The sequence below is a fragment of the Piliocolobus tephrosceles genome, chromosome 19 (genome assembly GCF_002776525.5).
Source record: "Piliocolobus tephrosceles isolate RC106 chromosome 19, ASM277652v3, whole genome shotgun sequence".
NCBI classification, from domain to species: Eukaryota; Metazoa; Chordata; class Mammalia; order Primates; family Cercopithecidae; genus Piliocolobus; species Piliocolobus tephrosceles.
In genome coordinates, this window is record NC_045452.1 from 44,402,932 (window position 1) to 44,418,770 (window position 15,839).

The 15,839-nt window shown below is 47.3% G+C and overlaps 1 protein-coding gene across 2 annotated transcripts in view; it reads right to left on the bottom strand.

The window, feature by feature from the left end:
* CLIC6 (chloride intracellular channel 6) overlaps positions 1-15,839 on the bottom strand; it is a 46,108-nt gene that overhangs the window by 8,209 nt on the left and 22,060 nt on the right. Inside the window, exons 2-5 of one of the 2 annotated variants that reach the window (XM_023189459.1) lie at positions 2,351-2,392; positions 1,905-1,916; positions 808-917; positions 115-240 (exon numbers count right to left, since the gene is read on the bottom strand). In XM_023189459.1, the coding sequence (XP_023045227.1) occupies positions 115-240; positions 808-917; positions 1,905-1,916; positions 2,351-2,392 (290 nt within the window). The remainder of the gene's footprint in view (positions 1-114; positions 241-807; positions 918-1,904; positions 1,917-2,350; positions 2,393-15,839) is intronic. The other variant, XM_023189469.1, reaches the window with a different exon arrangement.

Here is a 15,839-nt window from a genome sequence, read left to right on the forward strand (position 1 = left end):
TGAGCTCTGTGGGCTGCAGAAAACCACACACACACACTGCCCAGAGCTTTAGAATTGACTACTAGTGGGGGAAAGTGACAATCAAGTTACAAACACCAGTTTTCTGAGGCCTACCTCGGGGGAGCTAATTTCTCCTCTAGGAACTCCTCGATCTTATTCACATCCGTCTTGACGTCACCATCAAAAGTCATAAAAGGAGGGTTTGTTCCGGGAGCCAGGTTCTGCAGGTCTGCGGGTTTCCTAGGTGGGAGGAAACAGCAGTGTTTATGGCCCGCCACGAGAATCTGGACTCAATACCAGGGCTTAGCCGTGTCCTCCCCAGTTTAAGAGAAGCAACTCTTGAGAACTGCAAAGTAGAGGGTGGGTTTACGAAAATTTCTTGCTGGCATGAAAGTAAAGGCATTCATTAACAAATGATGGATGGGCTTGTTGATGTGCCTCTTTGTGAATACGGAGCACAAAGGGGCACATCAACAAACGGAGGTGAAAAAGTTAACTCTCCCCACTGTTACCAGCCAGGAATGGTGCTCAGACAGGCTTGGGAGAGTCACAGCTGACCAGCAACTGGGGGAGCAGGTTCTTCACGGCACCCCCAACCCCTACTCCTTCCTGACTCCAGCCCAGCCCACCCTGTCATGACTCTGCTTGGCCCAAACGTGGGCTTCAGTTCAGACTCCAACTGAGGATGGACGTGCCCATGCAGCACCGTGGGCCTCAGGTCTCAGAGAGTGTGTGTGTGTGTGTGTGTGTGTGTGTGTGTAGGGAACTAGGTACAGTCATTTCAGTAAGGCAGATGCCTTGTCGTACCTTTTCAGGTCCACTGTGGTCACGTTAAATATAACGCCTTTCAGCCAGAGAATCATGAAGAGACGCTGAGAAAATGGGCAATTTCCGATACTCTCACCATCATAACCAGCCTACAAGTGGAGAAGGAGATTTCCATCTGAGCCAGTCTCACAATTATACATGCTGACACCACAACGTGCACATGCAAAATGATTGCAGGTTGATATGAATTATCATGACACTGTGAATAGCCTCCTGAGGCCATTTACTAGCCTCAACGTGGAGTTGGAGGTGGATGTAGGGGATGGGGGAGAGGACACCACACACACACACACGCACACACACACCCCACACACGCACGCACACACGCATGCACACACGCACACACGTGCGTGCACACACAAGCACACACACACGTACACACATGCATGTGCACACACACATGCACATGCATGGACGCACATCCACGCACACACACCACACATGCACACACACGTGCACACACACCCACGCACACACGCACACATGCACACACATGCACGCACACACACACGCACACGCACGCACACACACATGCACATGCACACGTATGCATTACACTGAGCATTTTCTTTCTTCCTTCCCCACCACCTCACCACTTCCTGCCACACTGGGCCTCTGAGCTGAGGAGCAGCAGCAGGAACTCCCTCCATCACCAAAGGTGAAAAAGAAAGACACGCCCTTTCCCTCCCTCGCTCTCTCCATCCTCTCCAAGGATCAAATATTCTTAGCAGCTTTGGTATAATAGCTAAAACCTGGAAACAACCCAGATGCTATCAAGAGTAGACTATGTGTATCAGTTCAGTATATCTATGCCTTGAGATACTACACCACAATGGAAAAGAATTAGCTATTATACAAGCAACAGTGTATCTCACACACATAACGTTGAGAGAAAGACACCAGACTCAAAAGCATCCTGCATGATTCAGGATAGGTAAAGGTCAAACTTGTCTACGATGGTGGAAGTCAGAACAGCAGATGTCCCTGGAAGATACTATTGTCTCGGAAAGACAGAAGGAAAAATCCTTCTGGGTGGTGGCAACGTTGTTCTATGTCTTGATCTGCATGGTGGCTACGCGGGTGTATTTGAGTGATTAAAGTCCTAAGATTTGGGTACTTTGCTATATATAAGCGATATGGTTTGTATATTTGTGCCAGCCCCAATCTCATGTTGAATTGTAATCCCCAGTATTGGAGGTAGGGCCTGGCAGGAGGTGACTGAGTCAGTGGGGTGGATTTCTCATGAACGTCTTAGCACCATCCCCTTCCTGTTGCTGTTTCGATAGTGAGTGAGTTCTTGCAAGACTGAGCTGTTTAAAAGCATGTGGCACTTCCCCCTCCCTTTTGCTCCTGCTCAGGCCATGTGACGTGTCTCCTCCCCCTTAGCCTTCCTCCAGGATTGTGAGCCTTGTGAGGCTGCCCCCAGCAGCTGAGCAGATGCCAGCACCAGGCTTCCTATAAAGCCTGCAGAATTTGAGTCAGCTGAACCTCTTTTCTTTATAAATTACCCAGTCTCAGGTATCTTTACAGCAATGCGCAAACAGCTTAACGCAATAAGTTTTACCTAAATACAAAAGAAAAGAATGTTAACATGCTAATTTAAAAGATATACAGAGTTCGATTCAGTGGGTCCTGCTGCATGGGGCCGAGGAATGTGAATTTTTAACACATTCTTCCAAAGTCACACAATGCTGGTGGTCAGAAACCATGCTGTGAGTTCAATCTTAGTCCAGTCTTGGGTAAGAGATAAGGCTGGTGCCACCAGCAGTATTGTCAATGTGTAAGACAAAACGATGTGAACCCCCCAATTAGAGGATCCATTGATAAGAAGACTTGCAGGGCTTTCCAGGTGATAAATACAGCTCCATAAACACAGAGTTAATAGATGACCTTACTGCATATGAAGGGGCACCAATAGACCCAGATTACTGAATTCAGAGTCCCTAAGCTCTGGGCCTGTGCGTCACATCCCCTCCAACTCTCCCCTCCCCAAGCCAGCGTTCATTTCCTCTCTGCCTATTAGAGGGGAGGGTCTGACAATCTCCCCAGGGGTCTTGAAGTTGCTGGGAGCCTGAAGGGTGGAAGGTGGACAGTTATGACACATACATCCAAGTGGTCACAACGACTCCCTGCAGATGGGCCCTGAAAAGCACCTGCTCGTCCACCTGAGGCTGTTCCCCACCTTGGGGTCCCACCACTCTATGGCCATTTTGAAGGCCACCCCCATCTCCTCCTCACTCCCTGTTCTGCAGCAAGGGGAAGTGCAGAGCTGAATTAGAGAAAACTCCCAGTGGCTGATGACCTGGGAACCCTCTTAAATCGTGGAACTTTCTTAACTAGTGCAGGTTTGAGCACAGTCAAGCCAAGCAAAGGCGGAGCAGGGAGACGAAAGTGCAAGGACACATGTTTTGGCCAGTCCCGACTTGCTCTGTAGCTTGTAAACCTCTTATTTTTATAGTAGTTACATGAAGCACAGCAAAGTCTAAAATAAGTTCTGCAAAGTAGGGCAACTGTGTGAGTTTTTTCTCCCATCTCTCTAACCTTTGGAATCCTCTTATAACTCACTGTGTATGTGGCAAGTCTCTCCTGAGGGTGTGTGTCCCGTTCTAGTGAAGGGCATCTTGTTCAAGCGTCCCTCGACAAAGCTCTGCCTCGGAATGGGCCCGTCTTGCAGTGGCCTCTTTTCACCATGGCATCTGCAGGATAATTATATCGCACGGGGCTCTCCGCCTGCTCGGTCTCTGGTCTCAAACTCAAGTCAGTGATTTCCCTTGAAATTGTTATTCTTGCTATTTCCTGAACCCTGGCAGCTACTTCTTTAGGGGGGAATAAAGCCAGTAGGAGCAATAAATTTTTCAAAAAATAAAAACCGCCTTCGTCATCCAACTCAGTAAAAAGTTAAACTTCTTAACAGGCCCCTTCTCGGATCTGCCACTGGGACAGAACATCTGGCCAGAAAGAGGATGGGACAATATCTGTTCGGCCACAGCTTAAGACATGGAAGAAAGTTGCAATTACACATTTCCCCCTTTGGGACCTTAAAACTGAATTTTCCCGACCCAACATGGCTAGTGAACCGAAGGCTGTTAGGCATTTTAGAATTAGCCAGCAGCGGTGACTGCCAATAAAACAGAATTTACATATCCAGTGTTGCCTCATCGCAAATTGCTCTAAAAAATTCCTTTCTGTCTCAGTCTGTTGTAAATGAGGGGGTTACGGGAACATGGTGGGAGTGACTGGGATGCCTTGCTGCCTAATTTTATTACTTTAATGTGCTTCAGTGCCTGGATGTGCCAGCAAAAATAAAGGCGGAGATATGCCATCTCCATTGCCCATTATTGAACAATAATGGGAGAGGATGGCCTTGGTCATATTCATTAACCAGACAAGATGATGGGATAAAGACATACATTCTGAGGGAATAACTGACACTGTCGCCATAATTGGGACATTTTATCACACACAGTTTTCTTTTCCCCCAGCGCTGATAATTCTCTCAGGCTAAGTGCACTCTGGGCTAAAATTTCTCAGCAGGATTCTCAGCTTGCGAAGGAAATTTTTGTACATATACATTTCTGATCAAATCAAATTAAGCAGATTGAGAATGTAGAGTGTTTTTTGTTTCTAGCAAAGACTTAGGTGCTTGGATAACCGAGAATTGCATGTTTGCCTTTCAAATTCAACTTTGTTGAGTTCCTCAACAAAGGTAATTCTCAAAAGAAAGAAACGGTGGCTCCAATGCCTCTGATGCCACATTCTGAGAAATTCTGTTGGCCTGGGATACCAGCCTCAGCATCTGAGAACCTGGGGACGCTGCTGGATCCTGGCCTTGCGAACCTCCCTGTCCCAGGGCTCCCCACCAAGGCCTGAGTTGTGCGGGTCCAAATGGCACCACAAGGTCACCAGTTCCTCCTCACCACACGCCCTCTCTAAATTACAGACTCCCCTGCTGGCTCCTTTCATACTTACTCCATCCAAATTTAGATAAAAGGCCTTTTATTTAATTCCCTCTTTTTGTTCAGGCAAATGGCCTCTCCAGGGGTCTGGAGTTACATGTACAGGGCACCACCCACACAGCCACCTTCCACTAGAAAATCCCTGCCCCGCCGCTGCCTTCCAAGGACCAAACAAACAACTGGTATCCTGGCATAGACCTGACGGGGTGATGACTCCCCAAGACATTCTTGGCTGCTCCTCAGCACCCCACACTCTCCTTCTCACCAGAGCAGGCCACCTCCTCTCACCTTCTTGATTCTACCATCTTTCTATAAAATTCTGTGTGAGTTTACATGGTAAACACGTTCCATCAAGTAAGCACTTTTCTGTACTCTGCCCAAATATAATGAAAAACAATTTGGAAGCAGTGGAGAGAAGATCAACAAAGAGGCCACAAAGCGGTAATATTTTAATCGATTATTTTCTGATAACTGGTTTTCAACCAAGGAGGCAGGACATGTATCCTGTGTGCAAGGAAGGATGCTGGTCCCTGCAGAAAACTGGGAGAAAGATGTGGCGTCTCGTGGAGGGATCTGGGAGCAAGCAGCTGATTCGGATCCATCACAGGATGTGGAGAGTGAATGAGTGATAATGGGCCACTCCGTTCCAGCATGCCAGGGGGACTTCAGGCTGAATAAAAACAGTAGGTGACCAGAGGAGGCCAGAGTCAGAGACAGAGTGAGGTGTGGGAGGCCAGAGAGTTGTCCTCAGAGGGGAACAAAGGGGCCAGAAGACCCAGCCAGGGCTCTCTCTGTTGGCAGCTGAACCAAACTGACGAAAAGCCAGAGAGAAAGAGCTAAGGCAGATCAGACGGGAGGTGACTCCCTCCTCCCAGTCCCACCCACACACTTCCCTGAATCCCTTCCCGGTCCTTTGCTGGATGCCCAGTGGCCTCACACGCTTTGAGCACTGGCAGTCAAACATGCACTTCGTGGCCAAGCAGCAAGATCTTGGCCTTCAAGCCACACAGCCAGCCCTCCCCACCTCCCCTGCGCCTGTCCTGCCCGTAGAGGCCGGGTGTCAGTCCCTGAAGCACAGGAAACTTCACTGCATGTACAACTGACGCTTGGGGGTTGACGTACAGGATTGATGAACACCCCTCGTGGAATGTGTGAGTTGTAAACTCAACCCAGGAGAGCCTGAGGGATATTACCATCGGCATCTGGCATGTGGAATGGTGGGTGCTTGTGAAAGGGACACGCGGGAGCCCTGGCTGCTCGCCACGCCCCCAGCCTGCACCCCCACGCCCCTGCATGGAGGCCTGACGTTTGGATCAAGACAGGACCCAGAGATTGTCCCATCCCCCGCAGACGGTCTTGGGATACGGGCAGGGTTCAGCCCTATTGGGTCTTCTATTGCTTCCACGAGGAAATAGGTGGGGGAGCTGGGGTCTCTCTGCCCCTTTCTCTGGGGGTGTCTGGAGTCAGCAGCCCCTCATCTTCAGTCATCAGGGTGTTCCTAGTGCACAGGAAATGCTCACAAAATGACAGGGGCCTGAATCCAGTGGCTCCCATGCGCCTGGGGCCAGGTCCCCCGTAGAAAGTGCCTCACAGCTCCTCCCTGCTCATTCTTTGCTGGGCCAAAGTCCATAAACTTTTTCCCTTCCAGAAGTTCACAAATCCTCACTACTAAGAGATCACCCACTGAGAGTCATATCTATGGGAGGAGGAGAAGAGGAGGTGGGAGAGAAAGTGAGAGGGCCTGAGTCACCCACAGCATGTCCACCAGGCTGCCTTCTGTGCCCAGCTCCCAGTCTGATGGTTATCACTTAAAATGCAATATTTAAATTGAACTGAGACCTCTTGATTTTGAATAGCTCTGTAAATTTAAAAAAATGATGAGACTCTCCATTTGCCTGATGAGTTGAAATTTCCCTTTTCAGGCAACATCAGGTTTCTCCAAGGCAACATGGTGGATGGGAGTGGGTGTTGGTGTTGGAGCCAGGCAGAGCCGTGTGAACCTCGGCCCCCCACTTACTAATTGTGTGGCTTCAGGCGGTTCATTTATTCTCCCTGAGCCTCAGTTTCTCCCTTTTTTAAAAAAAATAGGGATACATGCACCTACATCGTGCAAGATCTGTGTGTGATACACTGGAATACCTGGGAACCCAATAAAGGTAGCTATTATTGTCATTATCATCATCATCATCATCATCATCATCATTACTCTCCCAAACTTGAACACACCAGCACAGACAATTATGGAGTGCAGGGTACCTTTTGACAAGCTTCAATTAGTGAGATTTTTATGCCAAATTGTGCAGTCCTTAAAGAACCACTGATTTTTTTTCTTCTAAAGTAACACATCCTATACCTACTCCAAGTGAAAATTAGGAACTTAAGTCCCTTTCTAAATTACAAAGCAAACAGATCTTCAGCCAGGAGACAAAAAGGCAAAAATCCCTGGCCAGGCATTCGTGTCTGGGAGCCAGACAAACCTCTTGTAAAAGGTCTAGAGAAGGGCACACCTGGACGGCTGAGCATACCTTGACCCGTGGCGGAGTGGGCAAGCTCCCAGAGAACCGCTTCCTTTTCCAGAAATGACACCACTGTCCTCTGTAGCAGTGAAAAGACTCACACCACAGTCCTCCATAGCGGTGAAAAGGCTCACACCACAGTCATCTGTAGTGGTTAAAAGGCTCACACCACAGTCATCTGTAGTGGTTAAAAGACTAAGGTGTTTTCTGACTTTCGGGGTGACGAAAGCCTGAGCAGTGGGTGGCTGACTTTTTTCTACCACCCCCTTGAAGAGAGGGAATTCCATGGAATGGGAGGAGAACACAGCCGTTCCCCATCACAAGTTGAAGTTCAATGCCTTGGGAATGCAGAAGCACGTGAAGAAGGGTTATAAGGATACAGGAGTTCCAAAGAAATTATTTAGGCAGATAGTGAGGTAAGGAAGTCCTCACTAAGGTTTTCCTTTTAATAAAAAGCAGCCTCTAAATCATTCCTTTCTTTCTTCTTCTTTTTTTTTTTTTTTTTTTTTTTTTTTTTGATACATAGCCTCACTGTGTTGCCCAGGCTGGAGCGCAGCGGCGCGATCTCCACTCACTGCAAGCTCCACCTCCCGGGTTCACACCATTCTCCTGCCTCAGCCTCCCGAGTAGCTGGGACCATAGGTGCCCGCCACCACAGCTGGCTAATTTTTTGTATTTTTAGTAAAGACGGAGTTTCACCGTGTTAGCCAGGATGGTCTCAATCTCCTGACCTCGTGATCCACCCTCCTCGGCCTCCCAAAGTGTTGGGATTACAGGCGTGAGCCACTGCACCCGGCCTAAACCTCCATCCTTAACCTAACTTCACATGTGTCTGTGTCCTTGATTTCCTTGGCATGAGGCAACGAACCTCAGGTATCACCCCAGAGGAACAATGCCGTTTGAATAACAAGATGCAGGAGGAACAAACTAGCCCATTCCTTTGCAGAATAGGAATTAAGAAAAATATCCTCCAAAAAGCAACAATTTCTAAGGTTACTTTAAAAACAGATAATAAGCCCGGTGTGGTGGCTCACACTTGTAATCCCAGCACTTTGGGGAGGCCGAGGTGGGCAGATTGCTTGAGCTCAAGAGTTCAAGACCAACCTGGGTAACATGGTGAAAGCCTGTCTCTACCAAAAATTAAAAAAAAAAAAATTAGCCAGATATGGTGGCATGCGCCTGTAGTCCCAGCTCCTTATGGAGCTGAGGTGGGAGAATCGCCTGAGCCCAGGAGGTCGAAGCTACAGTGAGCCGAGATTTCCCCACTGCACTCCAGCCTGGGTGTCAGAGGGAGACCCTGTCTCAAAAACAAAACAAAACGTCACCGCTACCATTCACTGACTACCTACTCTGACTTCAGGTAAGGTTCTAAATCATTTATGGATGTCGTTGAATTTAATCCTCTTAAAATCGTGTAAGACATATCCTATTATTCCTCCCATTTTATAAACGAGGAAACTGAACTTCAGAGATGCTAAATAACCTGGCCAGAGACACAAATAGATTTCAAAGAATAAAGTGCATTCTCTCCCTCTCCTCTCTCCATTCAGTGGCCCCAGTGTCTTTCCTGGTGCCCAACATGGAACCTGGACTCTTCCCTACCCTTTACCTGACCATCAGTCTCTCGCTCAGCACAGCATTTCTGCTTTTGAAGCCGCTGTTGCCAGGTCTGAAAGCCTTGAGCCTGGGGGGTCTCTCTGGCTGGAATTCCTAACTCTCTGATCTTTCCTGTATCCTGGACAAGGTTAACCCTGATAAGATGCCATTTTCCTTAGGTCATTCTGCTGGAATGTTATTAAAATGCAAATTGGAATCACAGTGCTCCCAGGCAGTGTGACCACTGGCAAGTCACCTGACCTTCTAGTGTCTGTCTGTCTTCATGTACAATGAAAGTATGATAGGGCCTACCTCTTAGTGCCGGGTAAGAATTAAATGAGATGGTACACATACAACGCCTAGAACAATGCCTGACACAACATGTAGGAACCTTGGATAATCTGCTCTCCTTCCTTCCTTCCGTCCTGCCTTCCGTCTGTCTTTCTCTTTCCTTCCTTCCTTCCTTCCTTCCTCTTTCCTTCCTGCCTCCCTTCTTTCTCTTTCCTTTCTTCCCTCCTTTCCTTCTTCCTTCCATCCCTTTCTTTTCTTTCCCACCTTCCTTCCTTCCTTCCTCCCTTCTGTCTCTTTCCTTTCTTTCTTCCATCCCTTTCCTTCCCTTCCTTCCTCCTTCATTCCTTTTGTCTCTTTCCTTCCTTCCTTCTGTCCTTCCTTCCTTCCTTCCTTCCTTCAGCACCCAATTGGTTACTAATTGTTTCCTGTAGGTGACATTCCTTCAGAGCAGGACAGTGTCAGCCTCCCTACAGAACAAGTGCTAATGCCTCCTTGCGGACTGGCCCATGTGAATTTTCTTCCCATTCCCCATGGAAGCACAGGGCCAGGACCATGGAAGGTACCCCATGAAAACTCACATCATGGAGCAAATGACCACTGTCCTCACAGGTCTATGAGACTCCTCATCACAGTGAGCTCCTACACAGACAGCGAAACCCTGTTCTCACGGGCCTGTGAGATTCCTCATCACAGTGAGCTCCTACACGGACAGTGAAATCCTGTTCTCACGGGCCTGTGAGATTCCTCATCACAGTGAACTCCTATAGAGACAGCAAAACCCTGTCCTAACAGGCCTATGAGATTCCTTATCACAGGCAACTCCTACAGAGATAGCAAAACCACTCCTCCTGAAGGAGCGCCTCAGCAGGCCCGGCAGTTCTCCTGGCCTCACCTATCCCCAAATGTCTCCTCAGCCTGCCTGTCCAGGGCTCCTTTCCCCACCCACCCAAAATGACAATCACTGCGTGACCAACTCACCCTGGTTTGCCCAGGAGTGTCCTGATTTTAAAACGGAAAATCCCACCATCTCCCCCTAAGTCCTGGGCAAGCTGGGATTATTGTCTTCCCAGATAAAAGCCTTATTTTTAGATGGGGAAATACCACTGTTGATGTTTTCATCACCAAGAAGCAGGCCTTTGCTCCTCGCTCATGAAAACACCGGCATAGCTGCATCCCTCAGAACTGAGGGTTAACACTTTGAATGCTGAGGAGGTGGGGCCCAAGATAGGGAAACACCAGCTGCTGGGAAGAGAAAGGAAGGGGAGGGGAGGGGACCAGATGAACAGGGCTGAGGTCTGTCAGTGTTCAGGGAGGAGATGGGAATTTAAGACAAGTTTAACAAACTCCCCAAGTCTGTGGAGAAACAGCTAATACAGGGACGGCCTTTCCCCTCCTAGCTTTGGCCACCTTTGGAAAAGTCTGCTGCTCAGCTCAACTACAGATGCAGTTAAAATCAGTGGTGTAGCTCAGGTGGCAAACCTACCCCAGAATTGTGACGGACACTCCAGACCAAAGAGCACCACCCAAATGGGCCAGGCACCAGGCCCTCCTCATTTCTGCATCTCTAAATCACTCTCCACAAAGGCTGCAATTTCTCTTTGATCCTCTGTACTGTCCCCGGATTAAAGAGAAAAGCAGGAATCTCTGTCCAAGTCCAATCAGGAGACCCTGCAGGCATCCCCAACCCATCTGCAGCTGGCCAGAAACGAGTGCCCTGTGTACCTGCAATGGGTGTTGCGTCCCAGGAATTTAGAGATCGAAAGATCAGTGTCGATTCATACATGCCACCTTGAAACTTAGCCCCCAATTCTCATTCTAAAAGGGAGATACATAATTACATGCATTTCTCAAAATAATACACCTGAGGTCATAAGAAGATCGCAGATTCCAGTTCTGTCTTTTACAAATGTGATTATGAGCAAAATAGTAGTGGTCATGATGATAATGATAGCAACTAACACATATGGAGCATGTGCTCTGTACTACTCATGGTTCTGAGCACTTGTATCAGCTCAGATTTAATCCTAGGAACAACCCTATCAGATATAGGTACTACTACTATCTCCATTTAAGAAAACCAACACACAGAGAGGTAGAGAAACTTGTCCAAGGTCACAAAGCAGGATTTGAACCCAGGCAGTCAGCTGGGATCCATTCTCTCATTCCCACCCTGGACAAATGGAGGGGACCCCAGGGCCAGCAGGGTCCTTCCTCAGAGTGATGGGAGTTGGCTTGTTTGTTTGCTTGTTTGTTTTACTCAGCTCTGCTCCGTAAGATTTGGAATCCATGGTGATAAAAGAACACATATCAGAAGCGGGTGGAAAGTGCAGAGTACAAACAGTGGTTAGGACAGAAAATGGAGGTAGGCTGAGGTTATAAAACGTGCATGTCCTGTGTGCTTGGGGTATTGGAGAGAAAACATTTGGCAGCCCTGGTGGACAACTTTGGTGGCCAGATGGGCCAGGGATCAGGGTGTCTCTAGTCATGCATACATATTCTGTCTCCTCTGTAGGAAACTTTTGCTACAACTCCAGATGACAATGGGTTTGATGTTGCATTCCCCCACTCAACACCTAGAGTGCAAAAGGTCCTTCTGCCTGATTAGCGACAGGCCTCATCCTCCATTCTCATGCCCTTGGCCAACCTGGTGGGGCGGACATCCACCTGCAGAAACCAGGGAGTCCCGCGAAGCCTGCACCTGGGCAAACAATTACACCTTTTCTTCCAACAGGGCAGGCAGGTCCATGGATCTCCTTGGAAAATTTCATCGAATCTGCTTTAATCCAGGCCGTCACAGCCCCAGGTAGCATATTCCATGTTGTTTAGCCAAAATAATTTGGGTCTGGAATTTTTAAGGCAGGTAAAACCAATTTCTGCCTTCGCCATGAATAGCTTTCAATAAAAGCACCCAGAGAGCATAGCACACTAGGTAAGGCCACTTCCTAACTTAGGAAACGGACTTTTCAGACTTGCTCTTCTCATTTCAGAGTCTGAAAAGACACTGGTTAGGGTCAACAGGGCAATCCCCAAAGCAGCCAAGGAAATAACCACAAACTGACTTTCCAAATAGGTCAACCCTTGACCACACTCTCTCTGGCCATGGCCTGGAATGACCATGACAGAATGTGAGAGAACAAGCTCTGGGGCATTTACTGGTGCAGTAGCAAGAATAATGGCCCCTCAAAGATGTCCATGTCCTAGTTCACAGCATCTGTGAATGCATTACCTTGCATGGCAAAAATGATTTTGCAAATGATATCAAGGTTATGGATTTTGAGATGGGGAGATTATCCTGGATTATTAGGCGAACCCAGTCTCATCACATGAGCCCTTGAAAGTGAGAACCTTTCCCAGCCGTGGTCAGGAAAGATTTGGTTAGGGAAGAAGGGTTGCAGCAATGAAATATGGCTGGAGTAAAGATGGAGGATGGGGCCATGAGCCAAGACATGCAGGCAGCCTCTAGAAGCTGGGGAGGTGAGGACCTGGATTATCTCTTAGAGCCTCCAGAAAGAAATGCAGTGCCCTGATTTTAGTTCAGTGAGACCCATCTCAAGTTTCTGATCAACAGAACTGTGAGTTAATAACTTGGAGTTATTCAAAGCCACCAAGCTTGTGGTAATTTGTTATGGCAATGATAGGAAACGAATACAGCTGGATTTCTGCATGGGAATCCTCAACTTTTCCCCACGACAGTTCAGCAGGTCAACTACTAATCAACATGCAGAGCGAGGAGACCCTGAAGCAGGTAGTACTTAGCCTATTTCAGAAACTTCCTGCATAGAGTCACTGTGCTCATTTTCCAAAGACTTACATGATGGCCATGGGTACCATGGAGAAAAAGTGAGAATCCCTGCACTGAACCTCTAACAACCAAGGTGCATTTGTCCATTCTCACATTGCTACAAAGAACTACCAGAGATGGGGTAATTTATAAAGAAAATATGTTTAATTGGCTCATGACTCTGCAGCTATACAGGAAGCATGGCTGGGGAGGCCTCAGGAAACTTACAATCATGGCGGAACGTGAAGGGGGAGCAGGCGTGTCCTACATGGCTGGAGAAGGAGGAAGAGAGCCAATGGGGAGGTGCCACACAGTTTTAAACAACCAGATCTCAGCCTGGGCAACATGGTGAAACTTTGTCTCTACAAAAAAATACAAACAAAAAATAGCTGGGCACAGTGGCATGCGCCTGTGGTCTCAGCTTCTTGGAAAGCTGAGACTGGAGGATTGCTTGAGCCCAGGAGGTCAAGGCGGCAGTGAGCTGAGATCACACTGCTACACTACTGCACTTCAGCCTGGGCAACAGATGAGACCCTGTCTCAAAAACAAAAAAAAAAAAGAGAAACAAAAACAAACAGATCCTGGCCGGGCGTGGTGGCTCACACCTATAATCCCAACACTTTGGGAGGCTGAGGCAGGCGGATCACAAGGTCTGGAGATCGAGACTATCCTGTTTAACATAGTGAAACGCTGTCTCTACTAAAAATACAAGAAAAGAAAAAGAAAAATTATCCAGGCATGGTGGCAGCCACCTATAGTCCCAGCTACTTGGGAGGCTGAGGCAGGAGAATGGCGCAAACCCAGGATGTGGAGCTTGCAGTGAGCCTAGATCACGCCACTGCACTCCAGCCAGGGCGACAGAGCAAAACTCCGTCACAAAAAAAAAAAAAAAAAAAAAAAAAAAAAAAAAAAATCTCATGAGAACTCATTATGAAGAGAACAGCAAGGGGGAAGTTCTCCCCATGATCCAGTCACCTGTCATCAGGTCCCTCCTCCAGCATACTGGGAATCACAATTCGCCTTTAGATTTGGGCAGGGACACAGATCCAAACCCTGTCACAAGCCAAGACCCCAACTCCTCTATGTCGACTTGTGAACTACAGTAACTGCTTCGACCTGAACTGTAGGGAGGTCTGCTTGTTCCTTCACATCATCTTTGGGGCCACAGCTTCTAAGGGACAAGCTCCAAATGGAACTTTCTATTTGGATTCACATGGTTATTTTTCGCCAATTTTTCAACTTGGCAAGAGTGATTTGAAGTCCCTCTAGCCAAAAATCTAACAGGTCACAGATTTGGACCATCACCACAAGAAGATGAAGGGTCTACCCATGACATTTTGCCTTTTTAAATCTTGGTTCCCACTATGGTTTTTAGAGCCTACCCTCAAACCTCAAGGTAGGGAAACAACTTCGGGAGGCCGTTGGTGCCCCCTAGTGGTCAAAAGATGCACTCATTTATCACCTTCCCTTTTACAGTCCATCCCTAATTAGGTTTTGTGGGAAAATGTTACAAGTTAGTTTTTTAACCACTCGGGGTGACTAACCATCTAGATTTCCCTGGGACTCAGTGATTCCTTGCTACACAGGATTTTCAGTTTTAAAACCAGGAAAGTCCTGGAAAAACTAGGACAAGCTGGTCTTTCTAACCCCTGACGGACCTCTTAGACTTCACAGAAGAATTACCGGAAGAAGGCAATGTCTTTTTGTCCAGGAACCTCAAACAGAATTAGGACCTGAACATTGTGCTTTTAAAAATACATCTTGATTTGAGGTCAGCAGCTAGATGGTGCATACTTTGCCTTATGTTAGGAAAACAGCAATTTAAGATTGGTAAATTATTTCTCGACTCTCATTAAAGAACAAGGGGTGGGGCTGGGGAGGAAGTCCAGTGGTGGGAGAGTAGGGCCACCCCATACGCTGGCAGAGCAGACCAAGAAGAAGAAATTCTAATTCTCTCTAAAAGTGTTCAGACTCAGCCTTCTCAACTGGTTCAGAATTCCCCAGCTCTTCTGCAAAGTTATTTAGAAACGCGTAGCTCCCTGGACGTGGGGGTCCGGGCAGGCACCTGCCTTCTCTTTATCTTTCCTTATAATGTTTGTAAGTTTTAAAGAGGCCAAAGGCTTAGAGCAATCTATTAACAAAGAAAAAAGTCCAGTCCTTCAAACATACTCAGGTCAGTTTCAATGACCAATATATGAAAGTTCTCTGCAGCTGGGAGCTGGGAATTGTATAGTACTTTTTGTTTACACTGAAACTAGTGAGTAAATAGAAATATCTTAAGGGTTCTTAAGGGAATTATTATGAGATCAGGTTTAGAGCCAGTATGGATTTTAGAATGCTTCCTTTTAAAAGATGCCAGAAATCAGAGACTTTACAGTCAGGTAGTCAGCAGGTGATCATCTATGTGTCATTATTTGCGAGATCTGGGAGAATACACCTGTCTAAAAATGCCCCCACCAGCCTTTCATGAAAGCCTGAATCACAGAAGATTGTCTAGAAAAAAGCCACAGTCTGTCAAGGTACATATGTGGCTGTCTGCCCTCAGGCCGAACTAAAAGGGGACACAAGCTCCACTGACCTCTGACCTCCCCATGAGTTGACACTCTCTGTCCATTTCCTTACACACAAAGTAAAGGTGTTCGTTTTCATAACTTTTCTATACCTTCTCATCGGTGACACCTTCCCAGAGGTGGCTGAAGAAGTGGCACAGCTAGATGAGCCTCTTGTCTTAATAAATTACATTTTGTAAAGACATGCCTGTCAGATCTCTTTCTATAAAGTTTGAGGCAGTTTTGAGAAACTGTCTTAATTACTACAGCTGCTCATTGTTGCCATAACGTATCCTAGTATTCAAATGTTAAAATTAAATCA